The sequence below is a fragment of the Mya arenaria genome, chromosome 9 (assembly GCF_026914265.1).
Source record: "Mya arenaria isolate MELC-2E11 chromosome 9, ASM2691426v1".
Classification (NCBI taxonomy): domain Eukaryota; kingdom Metazoa; phylum Mollusca; class Bivalvia; order Myida; family Myidae; genus Mya; species Mya arenaria.
The window spans coordinates 63,820,660-63,844,839 of NC_069130.1; the positions used below are offsets into that span (position 1 = coordinate 63,820,660).

The 24,180-nt window shown below is 38.0% G+C and overlaps 1 protein-coding gene across 2 annotated transcripts in view; it reads left to right on the forward strand.

Moving 5' to 3' along the window:
• Positions 1–5,422: 5,422 nt before the first annotated feature.
• Positions 5,423–24,180, forward strand: part of LOC128203188 (peroxisomal targeting signal 1 receptor-like) — a 32,879-nt gene continuing 14,121 nt past the window's right edge. Inside the window, exons 1-12 of one of the 2 annotated variants that reach the window (XM_052904489.1) lie at positions 5,423–5,476; positions 5,710–5,821; positions 7,849–7,893; positions 8,873–8,908; positions 10,034–10,157; positions 10,953–11,151; positions 11,733–11,865; positions 12,222–12,359; positions 13,423–13,532; positions 14,836–14,890; positions 17,613–17,756; positions 18,525–18,595. In XM_052904489.1, the coding sequence (XP_052760449.1) occupies positions 5,726–5,821; positions 7,849–7,893; positions 8,873–8,908; positions 10,034–10,157; positions 10,953–11,151; positions 11,733–11,865; positions 12,222–12,359; positions 13,423–13,532; positions 14,836–14,890; positions 17,613–17,756; positions 18,525–18,595 (1,151 nt within the window). In that variant the 5' untranslated portion in view covers positions 5,423–5,476; positions 5,710–5,725. The remainder of the gene's footprint in view (positions 5,477–5,709; positions 5,822–7,848; positions 7,894–8,872; positions 8,909–10,033; positions 10,158–10,952; positions 11,152–11,732; positions 11,866–12,221; positions 12,360–13,422; positions 13,533–14,835; positions 14,891–17,612; positions 17,757–18,524; positions 18,596–24,180) is intronic. The other variant, XM_052904490.1, reaches the window with a different exon arrangement.

Genomic DNA, 24,180 nt, shown 5'->3' on the forward strand with positions numbered 1-24,180 from the left:
CTTGTTCTACCGATCGTGCACTAGTCTGTCTGTCCCTTGGCCCAAAACAATGTCTTGTAAATTTCAAAATTGATACAGGAAGCGCAGCAAATATTCTTCCCCGCAAAGATTTTCAAGCGCTAGGTTTTAATTCCCTGTTAGAGCCCCCCTATGAACGATTGACATCCTATACAGGTAATCGTATTCCAGTTCTAGGAAAAGTTCAGTTGTATTGTAGATACAAAGAAAGGTCAATCAACACATGGTTTCATGGTAGATACCACTGCTGTGCCTCTCTTGAGCCTGAAATCTTCCATAGATCTAGGTTTAATCGAACTGACATGTACCATTGATAAGCAGACCTGTGAAAGTACTGGTCAAGTGTTAAACAAACAACAGGTGTTATCTGATTATAAAGACATTTTCACGAGAATTGGTGTAATTCCAGGGTCTTGCAAGCTTCATTTGAAGCAGGATGCTATCCCATTCGGACCTCCTCGGCCATTTTTTTCAAAAACAACCTCGGGTGTATATGGACGGTTTACATACTTAAAAAGTGGTACGTTTAAGTCCGCTGCAAATAGATCGCGTAGTAATCGTATTTAGTAGTTAAAATTTATGACTTAACTATTGGGAATCGTAATTATGTTTGCAATAGTACACTTCACAGGCAATCAATTTAAACTGAGAGCAATGAATACAACTCTTAAACACTACATTTAATTAATGCTTTTATTCAAAAAAATACGGACTACTTCAATAGATGTACCGGCATACATCCGAGGTTGTTTTTGAAAAAATGGCCGAGGAGTTCCGAATGGATGCTATCCCCGTTGTGAATCCTGCAAGGATGGTACCTGAAGCATTACGTAACCGACTTCAGGAAGAACTGAATCGAATGGAGAGCGATGGCATAATCTCCAAGGTTAACACCCCGACTGATTGGGTTAACTCCCTTGTTGTAGTAGAAAAACCAAAAACTGGACAATTGAGAATATGTCTAGACCCAAAAGCATTGAATGAGGCAATACGTAGACCGCACAACCCTATGCCGACACTTGACGACGTGACAGTACAGTTAGCTGGTTGTCAATACTTTAGTCTTTTAGACATAACTCATGCTTACTGTAGCATTAGACTGGACGAAGAGTCGTCATATTTGACAACGTTTAGCACCCCTTTTGGTAGATACAGATTCACCCGTCTTCCTTATGGTCTCTGCTGTAGTCAAGATGTATTTTGTCAAAAAGTAGACGAAATCTTTGGAGACATGACAGGTGTCAAGGCAATTGTTGACGACATATTGATATATGGTCGGACAAAAGCAGAGCACGACAAAAATCTGAAAGCAGTACTAGACCGTGCCCGCGACAAGGGCATACGATTCAACGTAGACAAATGCCGCGTAGGACTGTCAGAGATACCTTATTTTGGTCATATGGTTACATCATCAGGGCTGAAAGCAGACACAGCCAAAATAGAGGCAATTGGGAAAATCGAAACTCCCAAAATCGTGCAGAGCTAGAGACATTTCTTGGTATGGTGACATATCTACAGAAGTTTGCCCCAAATCTCTCCGAAATTACAAGCCCAATGAGAGATTTACTTAAAAAGGACATAGAGTTCGTCTGGGACCAACCTCAAATTGATGCATTCACAAAGGTCAAGCAGGTTATCACAAAAAGCCCAGTTCTAGCTTATTTTGATCCAAAGAAGCCAGTTTGTCTTGAATGCGACGCTTCTAGGAATGGAGTGGGTGCAGCCATTATGCAAGATGGTCGACCCATAGCTTATGCATTTAAGACATTGACGCAAACGGAATGCAATTATGCAAACATTGAGCGTGAAATGCTAGCCATTGTGTTTGCATGTCAGCGTTTTCACCAATACATATATGGTAGACATGTAATTGTACACTCTGACCATGAGCCCTTGTCTGCAATCATGAAAAAACGTTTGCATGCAGCACCACCGCGTTTGCAGAGAATGATGCTAAGTTTGCAAAAGTATGACCTTGACGTAAGACATGTGAGCGGGAAAAACGTTCCCATCAGTGATCTCTTGTCACGGAAACCTATGTCAGATAGTTCCGAAATAGAAGGTCTTGACCTTCATGTTCATACCGTGCTTTCAAGCATGACATATACTGACCGCAGTATTGAAAATGTGAGAAAGGAAACAAAGACCGACCTACAAATGCAGGCATTGAAACGGACTATAGTTCAAGGATGGCCAGATTCTAGATCTGATTGCCCAGAACTGGTGCATGATTTTTCAATCACAGGGACGAATTATCAGTTGCCGATGACCTAATTTTCAGAGGTCAAACCTTGATCATTCCCAAGTCACTCAGACAGCACATGATTGAGCAAGTACATTTAGGTCATATGGGCACTGACAAAAGCCTACAGAGAGCCAAGGACGTGATGTTTTGGCCAGGCATGAGTAAACAAATAAATGACTTCGTTCTGAACTGTAAAATTTGTTTGTCACGCAGAAACTCAAATCAAAAAGAGCCCATGACAACCCACGACATCCCAAAAGGACCATGGCAAGAAGTTGCCACTGATTTGTTCCATTTTGATGGAAATGAGTACTTACTTGTCGTTGATTATTATAGCAGATATTTTGAAATAGACAAGCTGCCTGACACAAAATCATCGACTATTGTCAGAAAACTCAAATCACGTTTCAGTACACACGGAATACCAATGCCTATTTTCAGTGACAATGGACCTCAGTACACATCTGAGACTTTTAAGACATTTGTCGATGCGTGGCACATTGAACATCAAGTCCACGACATCCAAGTTCTAACGGACTTGTACAGACTGTACAACGACTGCCAAAGACAGTGGTCATGACCCATATCTAGCATTGCTAGAATACAGGAATACACCGATGTCAGATTGTAAGCAATCACCTGTGCAATTGCTTATGAGCAGAAGAACAAGATCTGTTTTACCTACAACAATATCTCAACTGCTACCTAAAACTGTAAACGCTAAAATGGTAAGGTCAGCCATCCAAACATCCAAACATCCAAAAGAAAGCAAAACATATTATACGACAAAAACGCAAAACCACTTTCAAGGTTGCAAGTTAATGACTTAGTACGATTTCAAGTTGGAAAGATTTGGAAACCCGCTAAAGTAATTAGGATACACAATGACCACTCTTATGTAATCCTAACCCCTGATGGAAGTAGTTACAGGAGAAATCGCCGATTCCTGTTGAAGAGTAATGAGCGATTAACAGAGATGAATGATTTCACACCCAAAGTATTGGCCAGAGATCAGTCAAGTACTGATAATGAAATCAACCCACAGGTACCCAGCTGTGCAAACTCTCAGCAGTCTAATTACCCTGCAGAGATTCCCCAAAACTCCCCTGCCCCTTATCAGACACGATCTGGTAGAATAGTGCAACCAAGTCAAAGATACAATCACGACGATTGGGTTAAATGAACTGTTATCATTATAAATTAATTAATGCATGAATATACTGTCAATAATATTTTCTATGATATTACATAGATTGTGCAAGATTTAAAAGGACAAATACATCGATTCATTTAATAATTAATGTGTAACAATGATGCCTTTTATTTACATGTTTGGAATATTATTAACTATAATATTTACTTTTTCTTTTTAACAAAACAAGAGAGATGTTGCAGATTCTAGAAACAGACTATACTTTATATCTTTATCTCTTTGCATGCTGGGTATTCCTCGTCAGTCTGTTGGTGTACATTGCGTAGTGTAGTTCATAATAAATAGTTAGAGCACACTTGTGTTTCTTATTTATTAAATCACATAAGTGAACATTGAACGCGCACACTGCAACAAGGAAAACAAAACAACGACCACTTTAATTGTAGGTTGTTCCTGACAAGTGGGTGACCCTTTTGGGGGTTAGTGTACCAAGGTCATGTTCAACCATATAAGGACAGTTTGTTTCTACAGCAACTAGAAAAAAAACCGGCAGGCTATAAAACGTTAGTAACCGGTTGCTTATGACGAGTAGGTGGCCTCAGTTGTTGACTTTGTGATCAGCATGCAGTTTGAAGGTCAAGGTCACTATCGACTGATTAATGAACATTATGTCTGCACGATTATTTGAGAACGTTTTGACGTAGGACCATCACCCTTCAATAGTATGTTTCCCTAGACAAGAAGATCACCATTTATTATTATTTTGTTATTTATATATTTATTTTGCAAAGCTCATAGCCAGAGCCAATGTATTCTCATTAATCAGAGGTTTGATTATAATGAATCTAACCTCCCTCTGATTCAAACGCTGTAAAATCGAGTGCAAAACTATGGATAAATCTTTTTCCTGATATCATCGTCGACGAATCAAAACTCACTTTACATTGAGCATGTCATATATTGAGCTCATCGAGTAGAAGCATAGTTTATTGCAACGGCGCTGTTTTGTCACTTATTTAGCACTATAAGCTCCGACCCTGTCGCGCTTTACTTGCTTAGGGGTCATAAATCAAAGAACTCTTAGATTGGCTGTAAGTTTCGCTGTTTAAAAAATGAGTCGGGATGATTTTACTAGAGCGTACATATACATAGCCACCGTACCGAACATGGTTTAAAGGTCCGTGACATAGCATCATCTCTCTTGTTCGGACAACTTTGAACGCGCCCTTGAAACACCTTATCTCGGACCTATAAACCAATATAGGTCCGTGACCTTACCTAGGACAATGAAACGTTACTGGTGTGCTGTAATTGGTCATTAGATGGCCCATACTTATTTGAATGTATGTGTAGTAGATTGAAAATGTAAGCCTAAAGTAAAATTACAATCGATCTTAATACAGTGCTATTTTAACGTTCTCAATCAAGACCTGCTCTTAAACTGGGTAACTATTTAAGTTTTCGACGATACCAATTTTATAATACTTATATAGTTAGGATGTCAGTAATCCTTAATATAAATTATGTTATTAATAATTGCTATGATTGTTAACATCATAGTAATTTGGCAGGAATATGAAATCGTTTTTCATAAATGGCGTTGTTTAGAAAATGATCTTATAATTTAATACAAAATATAGGTATCACGGAGACAATGTAATATACTTTCTAAATTGTCATTTTTACTTTACGAAAAAAACACAACAAGATCTTATTTAACATTCATGGGAAGATTCTTTGAAGGGAGGTAGCTGCGTATGAGACTCATTATCTTTTTATGTAATATTAATATTGATAGTGTCTAACTCTATATCTATACATACGCGAGAACTATTTGTTCTTGAAACCAAAATACTCAACACCTTTGCAAACAAAACATACGAATCGTGCAAAATTTATTTTGAATAAAGGTGGCACGTAATTTCAAATCACATTTGAATGTAGAAAAGATAATATTCTTGCATGCGTAACTACTTTGTTTTTAGAGGTCAGGTGTATGCATTTCCGGCAGATATGTCCTTAGGTCAAAAATCGGACGTACCAATTAGTAACATTTCAAGGTAAACAATCGAATTATTTCAGCTGTAACTGATATTGTTTTATTTTGTCGCTAGATTATGGTTTAAAAGACAATTTTGAATCGTTTAAATTATATACTGAATATTTCAAGGTGATATATCTATAGCTTTAAGAATCATGATAAGCCTCCAAGATTTTGACAATAAGTCGAATGATCAATGACAATATTAATATCATGTTTGAATGTTTATCTAAAACTTCTCAAACATTTCAGCTGTTAGTGCTTCACCATGGCGATGAGAAATCTGGTTGAGGGGGAGTGTGGTGGAGCGAACTCGTTGATGAAGCTCACCTCTCACATGACAAATGACAGGGCTCTCAGACAGGTCTATAGATTTATTAATGTTGTTGAGTTTATAAAGGTTTCCTTGCGCCCTGTAATGGCTGCATTATGGCTTGCCCCTGTCATATCCCCAAGTGTTACTAAATCAAATTTTGAATTCAAAGGGGGAGTTTTACCCCATCGATTGATGGGATTTTTGTGAAGGAGTAATTTTGTATAAATTTATTTATCAACTTTGCAAGGCATTTATAGGGCCCTGTCAGTGAATCAGTGATTTTTTGTTTTGTTGGTGTCATACAGGCATGTCATTAACCAAGCAAACATTTTACGTTGGCCCGATGATGGGCCGACAGGGTTCGACACTAACGGTAGTCCGGTAGTCCGAGACTACCAGTTTTGTGATCGGACTATAAGAAATTTTAAGTCAATAGTCCGTCGGACTACTAGAAAAAGTAAATATGACATCAGATAATTGAGCATAAAATATTTATTACGTTTAAACTTGTGTAAAACGTGTTGTTAAAATTTTAAAAAAGCCGAGTATCACTGGTAAATACTCATTCTAAAGATTGCCGAAGATGGCCGAGCAGTTCCGGACAACCTGGACTGTTAAGCGAGTTTCGGGCGCAATTCATATAGCCTTTCGATCAATATTTAAACCAGTCTGTAGAATGTCTTTATTTAGAAAGGGAAAAACCATTTTGCACTGTATGGTGTGTTTTAATCGTCAGACACATGAAAGTCTGCCAGTGTCAGCGAGGTAGATTGAGGTTTAAAATGAGGTAGAATTTCTAGATCCCTTGCATTTTCAGTCAGAAACAATGATAGATACGATGTTAGCAAAAACTTGATGGTTGTTACTATTTTTAGATTTTCTGAAAATATGTCATGGTTATTTATTTATCGTTTAGAGTATTGTCAAATATCGGTGTTTTGATAAAGCAGACAGAAGGAACATTATGTATGGCTTGTGAAATATTTTAACTGGCTTTTAGAAGAGCAGCTTAAAAAATAATCATACTGCTCATAAATGTCTAATTCAGTGTAAGTGCAGACGACGGCAGAAATTGTGTGCGTTAATTTTCGCGCCAAAATGTCGTAACATTTTATACATTGAATTGAGGGCCAATAACAATTCTTATCTAACTCCCAATTAATTAATAACATTTTGGGAATTAATTTCATTATATTTTTAAAGCATTATTGTATGTCGTTTTAATAGATTAACAAAGACTACTGAATAGTAGGATGCCAATATCAATTATCAAATAGTGCTGACCAGTAGGATGTCTGTCATTTGTGCCATAACTTAGCAACGATCTCGGTCGAGGTGTCAATTGATTTATTGCACCATTTTCCTGAAAGTGACAGATTATGGGGTATTTTAGCATGGTTTTTAGATTTTTATTCTGGGGTATTTTAGCATGGTTTTTAGACTTTTTAAGGTTTTAAAATTGAAGGCCAAACATTGTTTTGAAAAATGTGGAAATTTTAAGATTGAGACAGACAAGAAACATGATCAATCAAAGGGTTATACTGACAATGTTTTTAAGGAGAAGTCTAACAAAACACTGAAGGAAACCGTTGCAGGCTTGCATTTTTTTTGGACTATCAGAATTTTTGCTGGACTACCTGGAATTTAGATCCAGTAGTCCGAGGGACTACCTTGTGAAAAATGTTAGTGTCTAACCCTGGCCGACATGGAACCTTTCATCTGCCCAACATCAGCCAATATTTGATGTGTCTTATTAAAATGTAATCAATAAAAAATAACCGTTTTAATTTAAACAGTTTTTATTAATTCATGATGATGAATTGAAATTATTTAATAATTGCATGGGGAATTAACTTTTTGTGAAAGTTGCAATGTTTGCATTGCTCTCCCTTGAGAGCATTGGAACAATATTGGGTTGATGATAACATATTCAAAATTAAATTGTCCATAAAATGGAATACTATTGTTTGTACATTAAAATTAAAACATGCAAATCTGAATTGTGTTATGAGAAATGGTCCCTTATCACTAACGTTTTAGTGTTTTGAAATATTGTAAAACATGATGATTTCCAGGAGGGATTCCTGCCAGGAAGACCCGGGTCAAGAATACAGCATCCAGTAAGTGTACCTTTAAAAATCTTCCCAGTAGTTAACATCCAAGCCTGTGTGCTTTGTTTTTATGCCCCCAAATATCAGCATTTTAAAATGTCACCGTCCATCAGTCTGGTTTTCTGTGTCTGGGCTGTTACATTGTCATCAAGGTAGGGACTCACTCGGCACATGTCTTTGGTACATAGAGAGGATGTGTCCAGTGCAGTGCCAACAACCCTACCTCAAAGGTCAAAGTCTTACTTAACAGGTTTATCATTATGGAATGCTTCATATATGTATATACAATATAGTTGGCCTAAGTCTGGTTGAAGTTAAGTTATGCCTGAGGGATATAATAATAAATTGGCACATATGTTTGGTACATGAAGGTGCTTTGATGCATGTAAGATCGGTGATTCTACCTCGAAGTTCAAGTTCACAATTGATTTGATCAGGGAATGCTGCATATATGTACATAGGGTATAGTGATTGTGTCTGAGCTGTATCTTTGTCATGGAGGGTTTTTGAAACAATTGGTACATGTGTTTGTTTCATTAGAGGTCAAGGTCACATTTACAGGTTTTCCATTATGGATTGCTGCATATATGCAGATAAAATATAGTTGGTCCTGTCAGGGCTATAAGTTTGTCATGCAGAGAGGGATTTTTAAAAGAAATTGACAAAGGCTTTCTGTACATTTATAAGCTGATGGTTGATTCCAGGACATTACTTTGACATATGCAGATGGATTTTAAAATAATATAGTTCATGTGTTATGTACATAAATACAATATTTCATGTGCAAGACCCATGTCCCTACCTCAATGGTCAAGTTCACACTTAGACATTCAACAAGTTTTGAGTATGATTTTCGAGATGGGACCTGCTAATTCCACATGTCTTCTTAATCAGACTTTATACTTACAAGAACCAGACCTCTCAATCATTTTCAATCCAGAACATATTTCTGACATTCTACTGACTTAGTATTTTAAATTGCTTGCAGATTGAAAGACCTTTAGCAGAGGCGTCACCGAATGAGGTAAGTGGTTCTAATGTGGAAAATTTTCCTTTGCTAAATTCACATCCAATAATGATTTTTTTCTTCTTCAAAAATAGTTATGAAATAAGGACAATTTTCATCTACGGCAATATTGCGATTAATTCAAGAATTTTATATGCCTGCTGATAAAATAGGACGTTTTAAAGTTTCACCTGCAGCGTTCTGGCGGGCAGTTTCAGTCAGAATGTTATTGGCATAAAATCTTGGACAAGTTTGATAACCTACCGTATCTCTCTAGTCACTCGAGAGTTACCTTTGGAAATGAAATTACCTAAAATCAGTCTTGTCCAATCAATATCTTTAAAAGCCTTTTTCCAATCATAACCAACTTTGGTCAGAATGTGTATGGGAATAATTATTCTTGAGTGACTAAAGCAATCTTTTTAGTTAACAAACTTGTCCAAGATTATCTTGGAGTGCCATTCAAAACGTACGTAGACACTGTACACGAAGCATTTAGTAGAGGTGATAATTCTTTTTATACATATTACAGTAAAAAATCTTCAAAATTTACATAAAATTAATGTATATGTGGTTTTTCTGCACCAGTATGTAACTTTATAGCACTATTAACATAAAACTACAAAAATGAGAATTTTATTAAAAATACAATAGAAATTGTAGTTCCATTATTGTTTTGAGAAGACTTCTAAATCATGTAGTAAAGTGAGTCTACATTTCTTTTGAATGGGCCTTGTACAACCAAAAATTTAACTTGACCAAAGATCAACATGATTAGGTAATGAAATATACTTGCAGAATAAATCATATGTATTTATAACAGCATTTTCTTAGATTGATTGTTGTTAGACTATAGTAAATTCTCCCCTGTAGGTGTATTTTAAGATATAATTGAACATTGCTCTAATTGAACATTGAGCAATGTTCAGTCCCATTTTTAGCTCTTTCCACATGTTAAATTTAAAAAAATTGTACTAATCTATATTGCAATTTTCACAATTCGAAGGGCATTGCCTATATTCACCAAATGGTGAGAAAAATATGGGCATTCGGTAGAACTATGAAGTAATGATGGTGAAATAACCTGACTTCCCTGTGGACATGTATACCACTGGACGACTCTAACCCTTCTTTATCATGCAGTTGGTGGATGAGTTCCTGGGTGGTCAGCGTGTTGCCATGGCACCACAGACATTCCACATGGGCAGTCTCCTCCAGGAGATGCGGGAGATAGAGGGGGCTGAACAACACTTCATACCACAGAGAGGTTCTTGTTGCATGTTTACTATGTTGTGTAGAGGGATTGATGTTTAAATTGGCTCGATTGCAAAGAAAGTATTTGAAAACTAAGTTTAAACGTTATTTTTTCAACATTTGTGAAGAAAGATATATTAACTTACACTATCTATCATAAAGTCACTTTCGTTGGCACAATGTTTTGGGGTAAACCTGAGAACTCCAAGAAAACCTTATCTTGCTTGGTGACCACCAAACAAACTCACCCTTTTATGGAAACTTGAGTCTGATATGAATCATGGCTAAGCCTTAATGTGTATGTCTGAGGAGGAACTAGTACTGGTTTCAATGTTAGGGACTGGGTAGGCTGGAGTCTATAATTTAAGGTGTAGCTTTAGGTTGTATATGTGTCATAACTAGAATATTTTTTTAACATTCAGACTATATTGCTATGCATGTTGTTCATATAATTGTGTTGCCGTATAATGCATATTATTATACCTACCCAGTATATATAAATCACGCTCATTGTCACGTCCATCGATCCGTCTTGATTCTGTTGGTCTGTACTGTTTTTGTGTTTTTCCATATGTTTCTCATTTATTGTCGGATTTTAACATATTAGGCAGAATTGACCACCACAGTATGAGGACGTGTGTCAGGCACAAGACCTTTCAGGTCAAGGTCATAGTAAACCTTCTAAACTTGGTTTATTTTTTATAAAAAAAGCCATACTCATGATTGTTTGTGTCCAGTCCATATCTTTGTCATACAAGGTCAGATTTTATTATAACAAGGCACTGAAGATAATTCTTGATGGCCACAGGTCCAGCTATTGCGGAGCTTGCTGCTCGAGACCAAGGAGGTTGGGCCAGCGAATATCTCGCTGTGGAACATGAGCACCCACAGGAGGAGTGGTCACATGACTTCCTTAACAACCAGCCTGGCAATCAGATAACGAGGGCGCCTCCTGTGGAAATGAAATGGGCTGGAGAGTACTTGGACCAGAGTGAACAAAGACCTTGGTATTCAGAAATAACATTATACAACAATTCTCCTTTTCATATTTTAATCAATTACTTTGAGTACCAGTTGTGTTAGTCTTCTTTATGATTTGTGTTTGAATGGATTATAAAGGAACTTCTATCATCAGTGTATCAAGGGAGTGGTGAACTGTACAAAAGCAGATAGATATATAGAGTATTTGAATCAACAATTAATGTGTTTTGTGATTATACAAAGTGCCTGATTTTTTTATTTCAATCGCCTAGCCTGTCTAGAATGAACTTAATTATTAACAGACCCTTAAGGAATGCCAATTAAGTCAAAAGTTAAAACAGCCAAGAAGATTTTAAAAAATAAAATGAGAAAAAAAACATGTTTTTCAAGCGACAAAAATATATGAAACAATTTGATGGGACAGAAATATTGATGGGACAGAAATATTGATGGGACAGAAATATATGCAATGATTTCAAGGGACACAATATATGCAAATATGTAAAGAGACAATATTTATGCAAATATTTATGGGGAGAAAAATGAATGTAAAAATGTTAGGGTAGCGTTGCTGTGGTTTCTCCATAAAAACATGAATATTTTATAGGACTCAAGAAGGGGAGCATGGAGTTTTAGACGACAACCAATGGATTGAAGACTTCCAGGCACAAGACGATCTCCAGAAAATGGCTCAAGAGTTTGTGAACAGTGTTGAGGATTCAAAATTAAACAGCTCTGAGGTAAGTTTTATTATGGCAATGGCTTATATTTAGCCAATATTTATAAAAAAAATCAAATTTAATCAGACATTATCCTTGCACTATCTGCTTAATCCACTTCAATGTTCTGCTTATAGGGTCCAACTCTGTTGACATGCTTGCGATGGCGAATTAAGGCTTAAAACCATGATAACTTCATTTAGGTTTCTTCTAGTAGCTTTTATAACATATGCAGGTTTCTTATATATTTGGGTTGAGCTGCAATTCTTAATGTTAGACATACAGAATGTTTCAAATAATTTTTCAAAAATAGAGAACTACTGGTTTTTGCAGTTTAAAACAAAAATAATTAATAAGATTTTTTTTCTATTTCACAGTTTATGAGATTTGTAAAAAAGATTGGCGATGGGGATGTTACAATAAAAGATAATGAGGTTTTAGAAAAGTCCGCCGATGTAAAATCAGAGGAATGGGCTAATGAATTCTCACAATCTAGTCAGGGAAATCAAGCACAGGTACTTTGAGTGCACCCTAGTTTATCCTTGTCCTAGATTATGAACCCTAGTTAATAAGTTAGATTATCATTGTCCTAGATAATGAACTGTAGATGATAAATTAACTTGGTGAAAAGACTTTTGTTTCTGTGTACTGGGCCCAATTTCTTGAATAATTTAAGCTGAAGTAGCTTATTTCCATTAGCCACTAGTGCTACATACTTGAATTTAATTTTTATTAATGAAAAAAATGGTTTATTGTGATAATAATGAATATAATTCCTATTTAAAGTCGAAAAAGTCTTGAAGATATTAATATAATGCTGATTGTAGAAAATCATGGGTTTAAAGTAAACTCAGTTATAAGCGACATGAGAAGTTTCAAGGAATTTGGGCTTAGTATCATAACACTTGTTCTAATGGTCATAATTTGGTTTTGAGTTTTAATGTTAAAATAGGTTAGGAGTTATATCTCATATGGAAATATGGCACTTATGAAGTTATGACATCCTAAACCTTTTCAGATTTTTCTTGAGTGTTGCAAGCGTGCTTGGTCTGTGCATGTATTACTCAGCTTTGGTGTTGTTGTTGTTGTCAGTGTTGCTGTGGCCATTGTTATGCAAACCTTAATTTTTAGTCCATATTTCAAAACGGTTGAAGTTATTATCATGAAACTTGGTAAACATCTTTATTTAAAAAAAAAACATTTTAACATTTCAACCTTATGTACATACACTCATAACGCTGGTTATTTTTTTAAATAGGCAAGCATTGGCATCTGCTTGCAGTTCTCTTGTTTTAAATACTTTTTTGTTGACCTAAAAGTTAATTTTTAATGCCAATGTCTGTATAAGCTCAAATGATGAATTGTCAGTTATACAATTTAGCTATTAAACATTTATGTGGAATCATTGAATGTTTGATATTATTGAAATAATGATCAGTGACAAATGTTCTTGTATTACCTGTAACTAAACAATTAAGTACTGTAGAAACTTAAAATGTTTTGTGCTAATGGTTGACTTGTGTTGTAATAAACTGTTGACTGTTTCATTGTGTTAATATAAGCTGTTGACTGCTTCAGGATGGCCGCTCCCTTGTTGACAAATGGGAGGAAGAGTTCATGGCTGAGAAGAGCGTCAATGATGCGGAATTCTGGGAAAAACTGGAACAACATTGGCAGGATGTGGCACAGTAAGTAATCTGGGTGTATTCACATGGAAGACTTTGAGGAATTGGGAGTGAAACTGGGTGTCAGCATCTCATCCAAGATGTTGTAGGATAGGTGTCGACCGCTCATCCAAGATAAAGCGGGTTTTAACCCTTACCAGGGTGAGAGTGGCCTAGTGGTATAGGTGTTGGCTGCTCACCCAAGACATTGTGGGTTTGAGCCCCACGAGGGTGAGAGTGTTCTAGTGGTTTAGGTATCAGCTGTTCAAAAAAAATGTTGTGGGTTCTAACCTACCAGGAAGAGAGTGGTCTAGTGGTTTAAATGTCAGCTACTCATCGAAGATGTTGTGGGTTAGGTTTTGGCCGCTCATCCAAGGGGATGTGGATTTGAACCCAACAGGGAGAGAGTTGTCTAGTGGTATAGGTTTCGACAGCTCACCCAAGATGATTTTGGTTTTAAACCCACCAGGATGAGAGTGGTCTAGTGGTATAGATGTCAGCTGCTCACCCAAGATGTTGTGGATTTGAGCCCACCATGGTGAGAATGGTATAGGTGTTCATCTCTCACCTAGGAGGTAGTGTGTTCGATCCCCACAATGATGAGAGCGGTCTAGTGATATAGGTGTCAGCCGCTAACCCAAGATAATGAGGATTGGAAATCGACAGTGTGAGAGTGGTCTAATAGTATGGATATCAACTGCTCACACAAGATGTTATTGGTTCAAACCCACCGTAGTGAGAGTGGTCTAGTGGTAAAGGTGTCTCCCTCTCACCCACATTGGCGTAGGTTCAAGTCCTACCAGATTTATTTTCTCATTGAATACCAGCAAAAAAAAAAACAGTACTGGTTTTTACTTGGTAAACAGACCTTAGAGTGAGTGATCATTCATATCAGCATTCATCTGTCTTCACAATCAAGCTAGAATAAAATATGCTAACTAACAAGGAAGAAAATAATGGTCATTATGGTATGATAAATACAGGGGATGAAATTCTGTATGCTGTATATTGTGATGATATTATGATAAAAAATCCACCAACGTAAACATCAAAAGTTCAAGGATAGTTATAATTGGCAACAATCAATTGACAAGTTATATTTGTAACTATTTATATCTGGATATTGCCAACATCTCCCTGGAGTGTCATTGGCAGGAATGTGAAATCTAAATCAGTGGTCGTATATCTTTATCCTCGTGCAGAATTGCCATTAAAGAACTACTTTCTCATATGTGTGAAAACATGTTTATGAGACTCAAACCATATCAGTCAACTTATAGGAATGGCATGTATAGCATTCATATAATGTTGTTTTTCTGTTTCCCAGAACGAGTGAGAATCATGCATGGCTGACCGACTTTGAAGACAGCTCACAGTATAAGGTGAATTATTATGTTATTATTATTATTAGGTGTTATTATGACTTGAATATAGTAATGAACTACTGTAAGTTGATTTAATTTGTTGTTGTCTTTTTGTCATTTCTTGGTTTTGGTATATTATGCTAGGGTTTAAATGCACAATTCATAAAATTAACACATTCACTATGTTTGATGAAGCTTCTGAGAGAATGTGACACATACCATACATTTTTAACTCAACTATTCAAAAATAAGGAGAGCCATACTACTCACTCGATTTTAGATGTGTCAATTCTACCCTATGGCATCCAATAACACTTATAAAGAACAGTGGATGCTTGACCATCATATTTTTATGCCCCCGAAGGTGGGCATATTAAAATCGCACCGTCCGTCCGTCCGGCTCTGTAACTTTCCCTTGTATGGACAGATTTTAAAATAACTTGCCACATGTGTTCCACATACCAAGACGACGTGTGGCGTGCAAGACTCGTGTCCCTACCTCAAAGGTCAAGGTCACACTTAGTGTTTATTCACAATGGAGTGCTGCATATAAGGACATAGAGTATAGGTTGTCGTGTCCGGGCTGTAACTTTCTCTTGTATGGACAGATTTTAAAATAACTTGCCACATGTGTACCACATACCAAGACGACGTGTCGCGTGCAAGACCCGTGTCCCTACCTCAAAGGTCAAGGTCACACTTAGTGTTTATTCACAATGGAGTGCTGCATATAAGGACATAGAGTATAGGTTGTCGTGTCCAGGCTGTAACTTTCCCTTGTATGGACAGATTTTAAAATAACTTGCCACATGTGTTCCACATACCAAGACGACGTGTCGCTTGCAAGACCCGTGTCCCTACCTCAAAGGTCAAGGTCACACTTAGTGTTTATTCACAATGGAGTGCTGCATATAAGGACATAGAGTATAGGTTGTCGTGTCCGGGCTGTTACTTTCTCTTGTATGGACAGATTTTAAAATAACTTGCCACATGTGTTCCACATACCAAGACGGCGTGTCGCCTGCAAGACCCGTGTCCCTACCTCAAAGGTCAAGGTCACACTTAGTGTTTATTCACAATGGAGTGCTGCATATAAGGACATAGAGTATAGGTTGTCGTGTCCGGGCTGTAACTTTCCCTTGTATGGACAGATTTTAAAATAACTTGCCAAATGTGTACCACATACCAAGACGACATGTCGCGTGCAAAACCCGTGTCCCTACCTCAAAGGTCAAGGTCACACTTAGTGTTTATTCACAATGGAGTGCTGCATATAAGGACATAGAGTATAGGTTGTCGTGTCCGGGCTGTAACTTTCTCTTGTATGGACAGATTTTAAAATAACTTGCCACATGTGTTCCACATACCAAGACGACGTGTCGCGTGTAAGACTTGTGTCCCTACCTCAAAGGTCAAGGTCACACTTAGTGTTTATTTACAATGGAGTGCTGCATATAAGGACATATAGTATAGGTTGTCGTGTCCGGGATGTAACTTTCCCTTGTATGGACAGATTTTAAAATAACTTGCCACATGTGTTCCACATACCAAGACGACGTGTCGCGTGCAAGACCCTTGTCCCTGCCTCAAAGGTCAAGGTCACACTTAGTGTTTATTCACAATGGAGTGCTGCATATATGGACATAGAGTATAGGTTGTCGTGTCCGGGCTGTAACTTTCCCTTGTATGGACAGATTTTAAAATAACTTGCCACATGTGTTCCACATACCAAGACGACGTGTCGCGTGCAAGACCCGTGTCCCTTCCTCAAAGGTCAAGGTCACACTTAGTGTTTATTCACAATGGAGTGCTGCATACAAGGACATGGGGTATAGGTTGTCGTGTCCGGGCTGTAACTTTCCCTCGTATGGACAGATTTTAAAATATCTTGCCGCATGTGTTCCACATACCAAGACGACGTGTTGTGTGCAACACCCATGTCCCTACCTCTAAGGTGAAAGATACACTAAGTGTTTATTCACAAGGGAATTCTCAATATAAGGACATAACGGTGTAGGTTGTCATGTATGGGTGGTATTTTTTTATGTTCAGAGGCAATTTAAAATAACTTGCCATAATTATGTATTTGACACGTAAAGGCAAGATCAACTTTTCATGTACTGACCTTGTTCGTAGGTCAATGTCACATTCGGGGGCATTCGTCACATACTGTGACAGCTCTTGTTTTATACTTATATTAATATACCTGTAAGCAGAATAAGCAAGTGCTCACAAGATGAAGTATTTTTTTATATTTCGCTGAAACGAACGATTCTTCTGTCTAGTTTGTCTGAGTTTTGAAGACAACAAGTCTAGGTATTGTTGTCATAACCCTGATGGTGCTGTAGTAGGTGCTGAGTAAAAACTTGCCCATTACTCAAATACTGTTCAAGATATTCAAATCAAACTTGGTACACATGTTGCCAGAGACAATTTGCACATCCTGGTTAATAGCAGGGCACATAACCCTATCTTTGATGATTGTTGAGTTATGCCTTATTTTTTTCTACTTTTCGACAAGACCAGACCAGTGATGGTGTTCACACTGCAGTGTTCTTGTTAGTGTATGTTCTAAACTCATTAAAATGACATGAAATTGTTTGTCATTAATAATAATAAATAGTTTTCAATATGTTTCACTGATAAATTTCCATGAACCACCAGTCAGCATATAATAAATTGTATGCTCGATGATGGACTTGTCGTGTACAGGTGTATATAATCATTAGCTGTATTACAGGAGTACAGATTTGAAGAAGACAATCCACTGATAAACCACCCTGATCCTTTCCAAGCTGGACTTGAGAGACTCCAACAGGGTGACATTCCAAATGCTGTCCTGTTGTTTGAAGCTGCTGTGAAAAAAGACCCTGAACATGCGGAGGTATAACTCACATTCAATTTAATAATTTCAACAATTGTTTTTAGCCAATTTCATTGGTTCTTGAAGCATTAGTGTTTTAAAAATATATAAGCCAAAGTCAACTTTTGATATTAGTCCATATTTGAGGCATTGGTTATTTGATGTACATATTTGGCTTTGAAAGAGCTCTATAGGCAGTTGTAGTAAGATGACATATGATTACCAGTAGTTGAATTTTGAATGTTAAATGTCAAACTATTGTCTATACAAAAGGTATAAATTTAACTGTTAAATCTTTGAAACAGTAAAGAAAATTTATATATGCATTGATTAAACACACATTTATAGCAAAGGTATGAGCTTTCTTTTCCATAGATAATATCTCTGAAATGTGGAAGTCAAAGTCTCTCAAACACTAAAATATGTCCACTATTGTATCACTATTCTAATAAGATATGAAAGAATTTGCATCTAAAACATGCTTAATTCACTAATCGAGACTTACAAAAATGTGAGTTTTAATCTTACATTGTCACCTGGTTTTGATATTTTAAATAATTATATTAAATTTTGAAACTTGTAGCATATTGGATTTAACTTTCAAAGGAGCCAGGTTATCAAATATGCTGTAAGTTTCTCAATTTTGGAAATTTTAGTTCATTTCTATTGAGTAATTTACTTTCAAACTCCCTTGAACAGTATCCCATTTTTCGTAATTGCTAAACACTTGACCAATGTGTGAGAATCTTTCAAGCTCTAGTCATTGACAGTTTTATCTTCTTTGTTTAGGCATGGCAATATTTAGGGACATCACAGGCAGAGAATGAACAAGAACCAGCTGCAATTGCTGCTCTTAACAAGTAAGTGATTCTGTCCTTAACAAGTAAGTGATCTACCCTTAACAAGTAAGTGATACTGCCCTTAACAAGTAAGTGATCTACCCTTAACAAGTAAGTGATTCTGCCCTCAACAAGTAAGTGATTCTGCCCTCAACAAGTAAGTGATTCTGCCCTTAACAAGTAGGTGATTCTACCCTCAACAAGTAAGTGATTCTGCCCTCAACAAGTAAGTGATACTGCCCTCAACAGGTAAGTGATTCTACCCTCAACAGGTAAGTGATTCTGCCCTCAACAAGTAAGTGATTCTGCCCTCAACAAGTAAGTGATTCTGCCCTCAACAAGTAAGTGATTCTGCCCTCAACAAGTAAGTGATTCTGCCCTCAACAGGTAAGTGATTCTGCCCTCAACAAGTAAGTGATTCTGCCCTCAACAAGTAAGTGATTCTGCCCTCAACAGGTAAGTGATACTGCCCTCAACAGGTAAGTGATTCTACCCTTAACAAGTAAGTGATTCTGCCCTCAACAAGTAAGTGATTCTGCCCTCAACAAGTAAGTGATTCTACCCTCAACAGGTAAGTGATTCTGCCCTCAACAAGTAAGTGATTCTGCCCTTAACAAGTAAGTGATTCTACCCTCAACAAGTAAGTGATTCTGCCCTCAACAAGTAAGTGGTTCTGCCCTCAACAAGTAAGTGATTCTGCCCTCAACAAGTAAGTGATTCTGCCCTCAACAAGTAAGTGATTCTACCCTCAACAAGTAAGTGATACTGCCCTCAACAAGTAAGTGGTTCTGCCCTCAACAAGTAAGTGGTTCTGCCCTCAACAAGTAAGTGATTCTGCCCTCAACAAGTAAGTGATTCTGCCCTCAACAAGTAAGTGATTCTACCCTCAACAAGTAAGTGATTCTGCCCTCAACAAGTAAGTGGTTCTGCCCTCAACAAGTAAGTGATTCTGCCCTTAACAAGTAAGTGATTCTGCCCTCAACAAGTAAGTGATTCTACCCTCAACAAGTAAGTGATACTGCCCTCAACAAGTAAGTGATACTGCCCTCAACAGGTAAGTGATTCTGCCCTCAACAAGTAAGTGATTCTGCCCTTAACAAGTAAGTGATTCTACCCTCAACAAGTAAGTGATTCTGCCCTCAACAAGTAAGTGGTTCTGCCCTCAACAAGTAAGTGATTCTGCCCTCAACAAGTAAGTGATTCTGCCCTCAACAAGTTAGTGATACTGCCCTCAACAGGTAAGTGATTCTGCCCTCAACAAGTAAGTGATTCTGCCCTCAACAAGTAAGTGATTCTACCCTCAACAAGTAAGTGATTCTGCCCTCAACAAGTAAGTGATTCTGCCCTCAACAAGTAAGTGATTCTGCCCTCAACAAGTAAGTGATTCTGCCCTTAACAAGTAAGTGATTCTGCCCTTAACAAGTAAGTGATTCTACCCTCAACAAGTAAGTGATTCTGCCCTCAACAAGTAAGTGATTCTGCCCTCAACAAGTAAGTGATCTACCCTTAACAAGTAAGTGATTCTGCCCTCAACAAGTAAGTGATTCTGCCCTCAACAAGTAAGTGATCTACCCTTAACAAGTAAGTGATTCTACCCTCAACAAGTAAGTGATTCTGCCCTCAACAAGTAAGTGATTCTACCCTCAACAAGTAAGTGATTCTGCCCTCAACAAGTAAGTGATCTACCCTTAACAAGTAAGTGATTCTGCCCTCAACAAGTAAGTGATCTACCCTTAACAAGTAAGTGATTCTGCCCTCAACAAGTAAGTGATTCTGCCCTCAACAAGTAAGTGATCTACCCTTAACAAGTAAGTGATTCTACCCTCAACAAGTAAGTGATCTACCCTTAACAAGTAAGTGATTCTGCCCTCAACAAGTAAGTGATTCTGCCCTCAACAAGTAAGTGATCTACCCTTAACAAGTAAGTGATTCTGCCCTCAACAAGTAAGTGATTCTGCCCTCAACAAGTAAGTGATTCTACCCTCAACAAGTAAGTGATTCTGCCCTCAACAAGTAAGTGATTCTGCCCTCAACAAGTAAGTGATTCTGCCCTCAACAAGTAAGTGATCTACCCTTAACAAGTAAGTGATTCTGCCCTCAACAAGTAAGTGATACTACCCTCAACAAGTAAGTGATTCTGCCCTCAACAAGTAAGTGATACTGCCCTCAACAAGTAAGTGATACTACCCTCAACAAGTAAGTGATTCTGCCCTCAACAAGTAAGTGATACTGCCCTCAACAAGTAAGTGATTCTACCCTCAACAAGTAAGTGATTCTGCCCTCAACAAGTAAGTGATCTACCCTTAACAAGTAAGTGATTCTGCCCTCAACAAGTAAGTGATCTACCCTTAACAAGTAAGTGATTCTGCCCTCAACAAGTAAGTGATTCTGCCCTCAACAAGTAAGTGATCTACCCTTAACAAGTAAGTGATTCTACCCTCAACAAGTAAGTGATCTACCCTTAACAAGTAAGTGATTCTGCCCTCAACAAGTAAGTGATACTGCCCTCAACAAGTAAGTGATACTACCCTCAACAAGTAAGTGATACTGCCCTCAACAAGTAAGTGATTCTGCCCTCAACAAGTAAGTGATTCTGCCCTCAACAAGTAAGTGATTCTGCCCTCAACAAGTAAGTGATTCTACCCTCAACAAGTAAGTGATTCTGCCCTCAACAAGTAAGTGATTCTGCCCTCAACAAGTAAGTGATTCTACCCTTAACAAGTAAGTGATTCTGCCCTCAACAAGTAAGTGATACTGCCCTCAACAAGTAAGTGATACTGCCCTCAACAAGTAAGTGATTCTGCCCTCAACAAGTAAGTGATTCTGCCCTCAACAAGTAAGTGATTCTGCCCTCAACAAGTAAGTGATTCTACCCTCAACAAGTAAGTGATACTGCCCTCAACAAGTAAGTGATTCTACCCTCAACAAGTAAGTGATTCTGCCCTCAACAAGTAAGTGATTCTGCCCTCAACAAGTAAGTGATTCTGCCCTCAACAAGTAAGTGATTCTGCCCTCAACAAGTAAGTGATTCTGCCCTCAACAAGTAAGTGATTCTGCCCTTAACAAGTAAGTGATTCTGCCCTCAACAAGTAAGTGATTCTGCCCTCAACAAGTAAGTGATTCTGCCCTCAACAAGTAAGTGATTCTGCCCTCAACAAGTAAGTGATTCTGCCCTCAACAAGTAAGTGGTTCTGCCCTCAACAAGTAAGTGATTCTGCCCTTAACAAGTAAGTGATACTGCCCTCAACAAGTAAGTGATTCTGCCCTCAACAAGTAAGTGATTCTGCCCTCAACAAGTAAGTGATACTGCCCTCAACAAGTCAGTGATTCTACCCTCAACAAGTAAGTGGTTCTGCCCTCAACAAGTAAGTGATTCTGCCCTCAACAAGTAAGTGATCTACCCTTAACAAGTAAGTGATTCTGCCCTCAACAAGTAAGTGATTCTGCCCTCAACAAGTAAGTGATACTGCCCTCAACAAGTAAGTGATTCTGCCCTCAACAAGTAAGTGATACTGCCCTCAACAAGTAAGTGATTCTACCCTCAACAAGTAAGTGGTTCTGCCCTCAACAAGTAAGTGATTCTGCCCTCAACAAGTAAGTGATCTACCCTTAACAAGTAAGTGATTCTACCCTTAACAAGTAAGTGATCTACCCTCAACAAGTAAGTGATTCTGCCCTCAACAAGTAAGTGATTCTACCCTCAACAAGTAAGTGATTCTGCCCTCAACAAGTAAGTGATTCTGCCCTCAACAAGTAAGTGATCTACCCTTAACAAGTAAGTGATACTGCCATCAACAAGTAAGTGATTCTGCCCTCAACAAGTAAGTGATTCTGCCCTCAACAAGTAAGTGATTCTGCCCTCAACAAGTAAGTGATCTACCCTTAACAAGTAAGTGATTCTGCCCTCAACAAGTAAGTGATTCTGCCCTCAACAAGTAAGTGATTCTGCCCTCAACAAGTAAGTGATTCTGCCCTCAACAAGTAAGTGATCTACCCTTAACAAGTAAGTGATTCTGCCATCAACAAGTAAGTGATTCTGCCCTCAACAAGTAAGTGATTCTACCCTCAACAAGTAAGTGATTCTGCCCTCAACAAGTAAGTGATTCTGCCCTCAACAAGTAAGTGATACTGCCCTCAACAAGTAAGTGATTCTGCCCTCAACAAGTAAGTGATACTGCCCTTAACAAGTAAGTGATACTGCCCTCAACAAGTAAGTGATTCTGCCCTCAACAAGTAAGTGATACTGCCCTCAACAGGTAAGTGATTCTGCCCTCAACAAGTAAGTGATTCTGCCCTCAACAAGTAAGTGATTCTACCCTCAACAAGTAAGTGATTCTACCCTCAACAAGTAAGTGATTCTGCCCTCAACAAGTAAGTGATTCTGCCCTCAACAAGTAAGTGATTCTGCCCTCAACAAGTAAGTGATTCTGCCCTCAACAAGTAAGTGATCTACCCTTAACAAGTAAGTGATTCTGCCCTCAACAAGTAAGTGATTCTGCCCTCAACAAGTAAGTGATTCTACCCTCAACAAGTAAGTGATTCTGCCCTCAACAAGTAAGTGATTCTGCCCTCAACAAGTAAGTGATACTGCCCTCAACAAGTAAGTGATACTGCCCTCAACAAGTAAGTGATTCTGCCCTCAACAAGTAAGTGATACTGCCCTCAACAGGTAAGTGATTCTGCCCTCAACAAGTAAGTGATTCTGCCCTCAACAAGTAAGTGATACTGCCCTCAACAAGTAAGTGATTCTGCCCTCAACAAGTAAGTGATTCTACCCTCAACAAGTAAGTGATTCTGCCCTCAACAAGTTAGTGGTTCTGCCCTCAACAAGTAAGTGATTCTGCCCTTAACAGGTAAGTGATTCTACCCTCAACAAGTAAGTGATTCTGCCCTCAACAAGTAAGTGATTCTGCCCTCAACAAGTAAGTGATTCTACCCTCAACAAGTAAGTGATTCTGCCCTCAACAAGTAAGTGATTCTACCCTCAACAAGTAAGTGATTCTACCCTCAACAAGTAAGTGATTCTGCCCTCAACAAGTAAGTGATTCTGCCCTCAACAAGTAAGTGATTCTACCCTCAACAAGTAAGTGATCTACCCTCAACAAGTAAGTGATTCTACCCTCAACAAGTAAGTGATTCTGCCCTCAACAAGTAAGTGATTCTACCCTCAACAAGTAAGTGATTCTACCCTCAACAAGTAAGTGATTCTACCCTCAACAAGTAAGTGATTCTGCCCTCAACAAGTAAGTGATTCTACCCTCAACAAGTAAGTGATTCTACCCTCAACAAGTAAGTGATTCTACCCTCAACAAGTAAGTGATTCTACCCTCAACAAGTAAGTGATTCTGCCCTCAACAAGTAAGTGATTCTGCCCTCAACAAGTAAGTGATTTTGCCCTCAACAAGTAAGTGATTCTACCCTCAACAAGTAAGTGATTCTGCCCTCGACAAGTAAGTGGTTCTGCCCTTAACAAGTTAGTGATTCTGCCCTCAACAAGAAAGTGATTCTGCCCTCAACAAGTAAGTGATTCTGCCCTCAACAAGTAAGTGATACTGCCCTTAACAAGTTAGTGATTCTGCCCTCAACAAGTAAGTGATTCTGCCCTC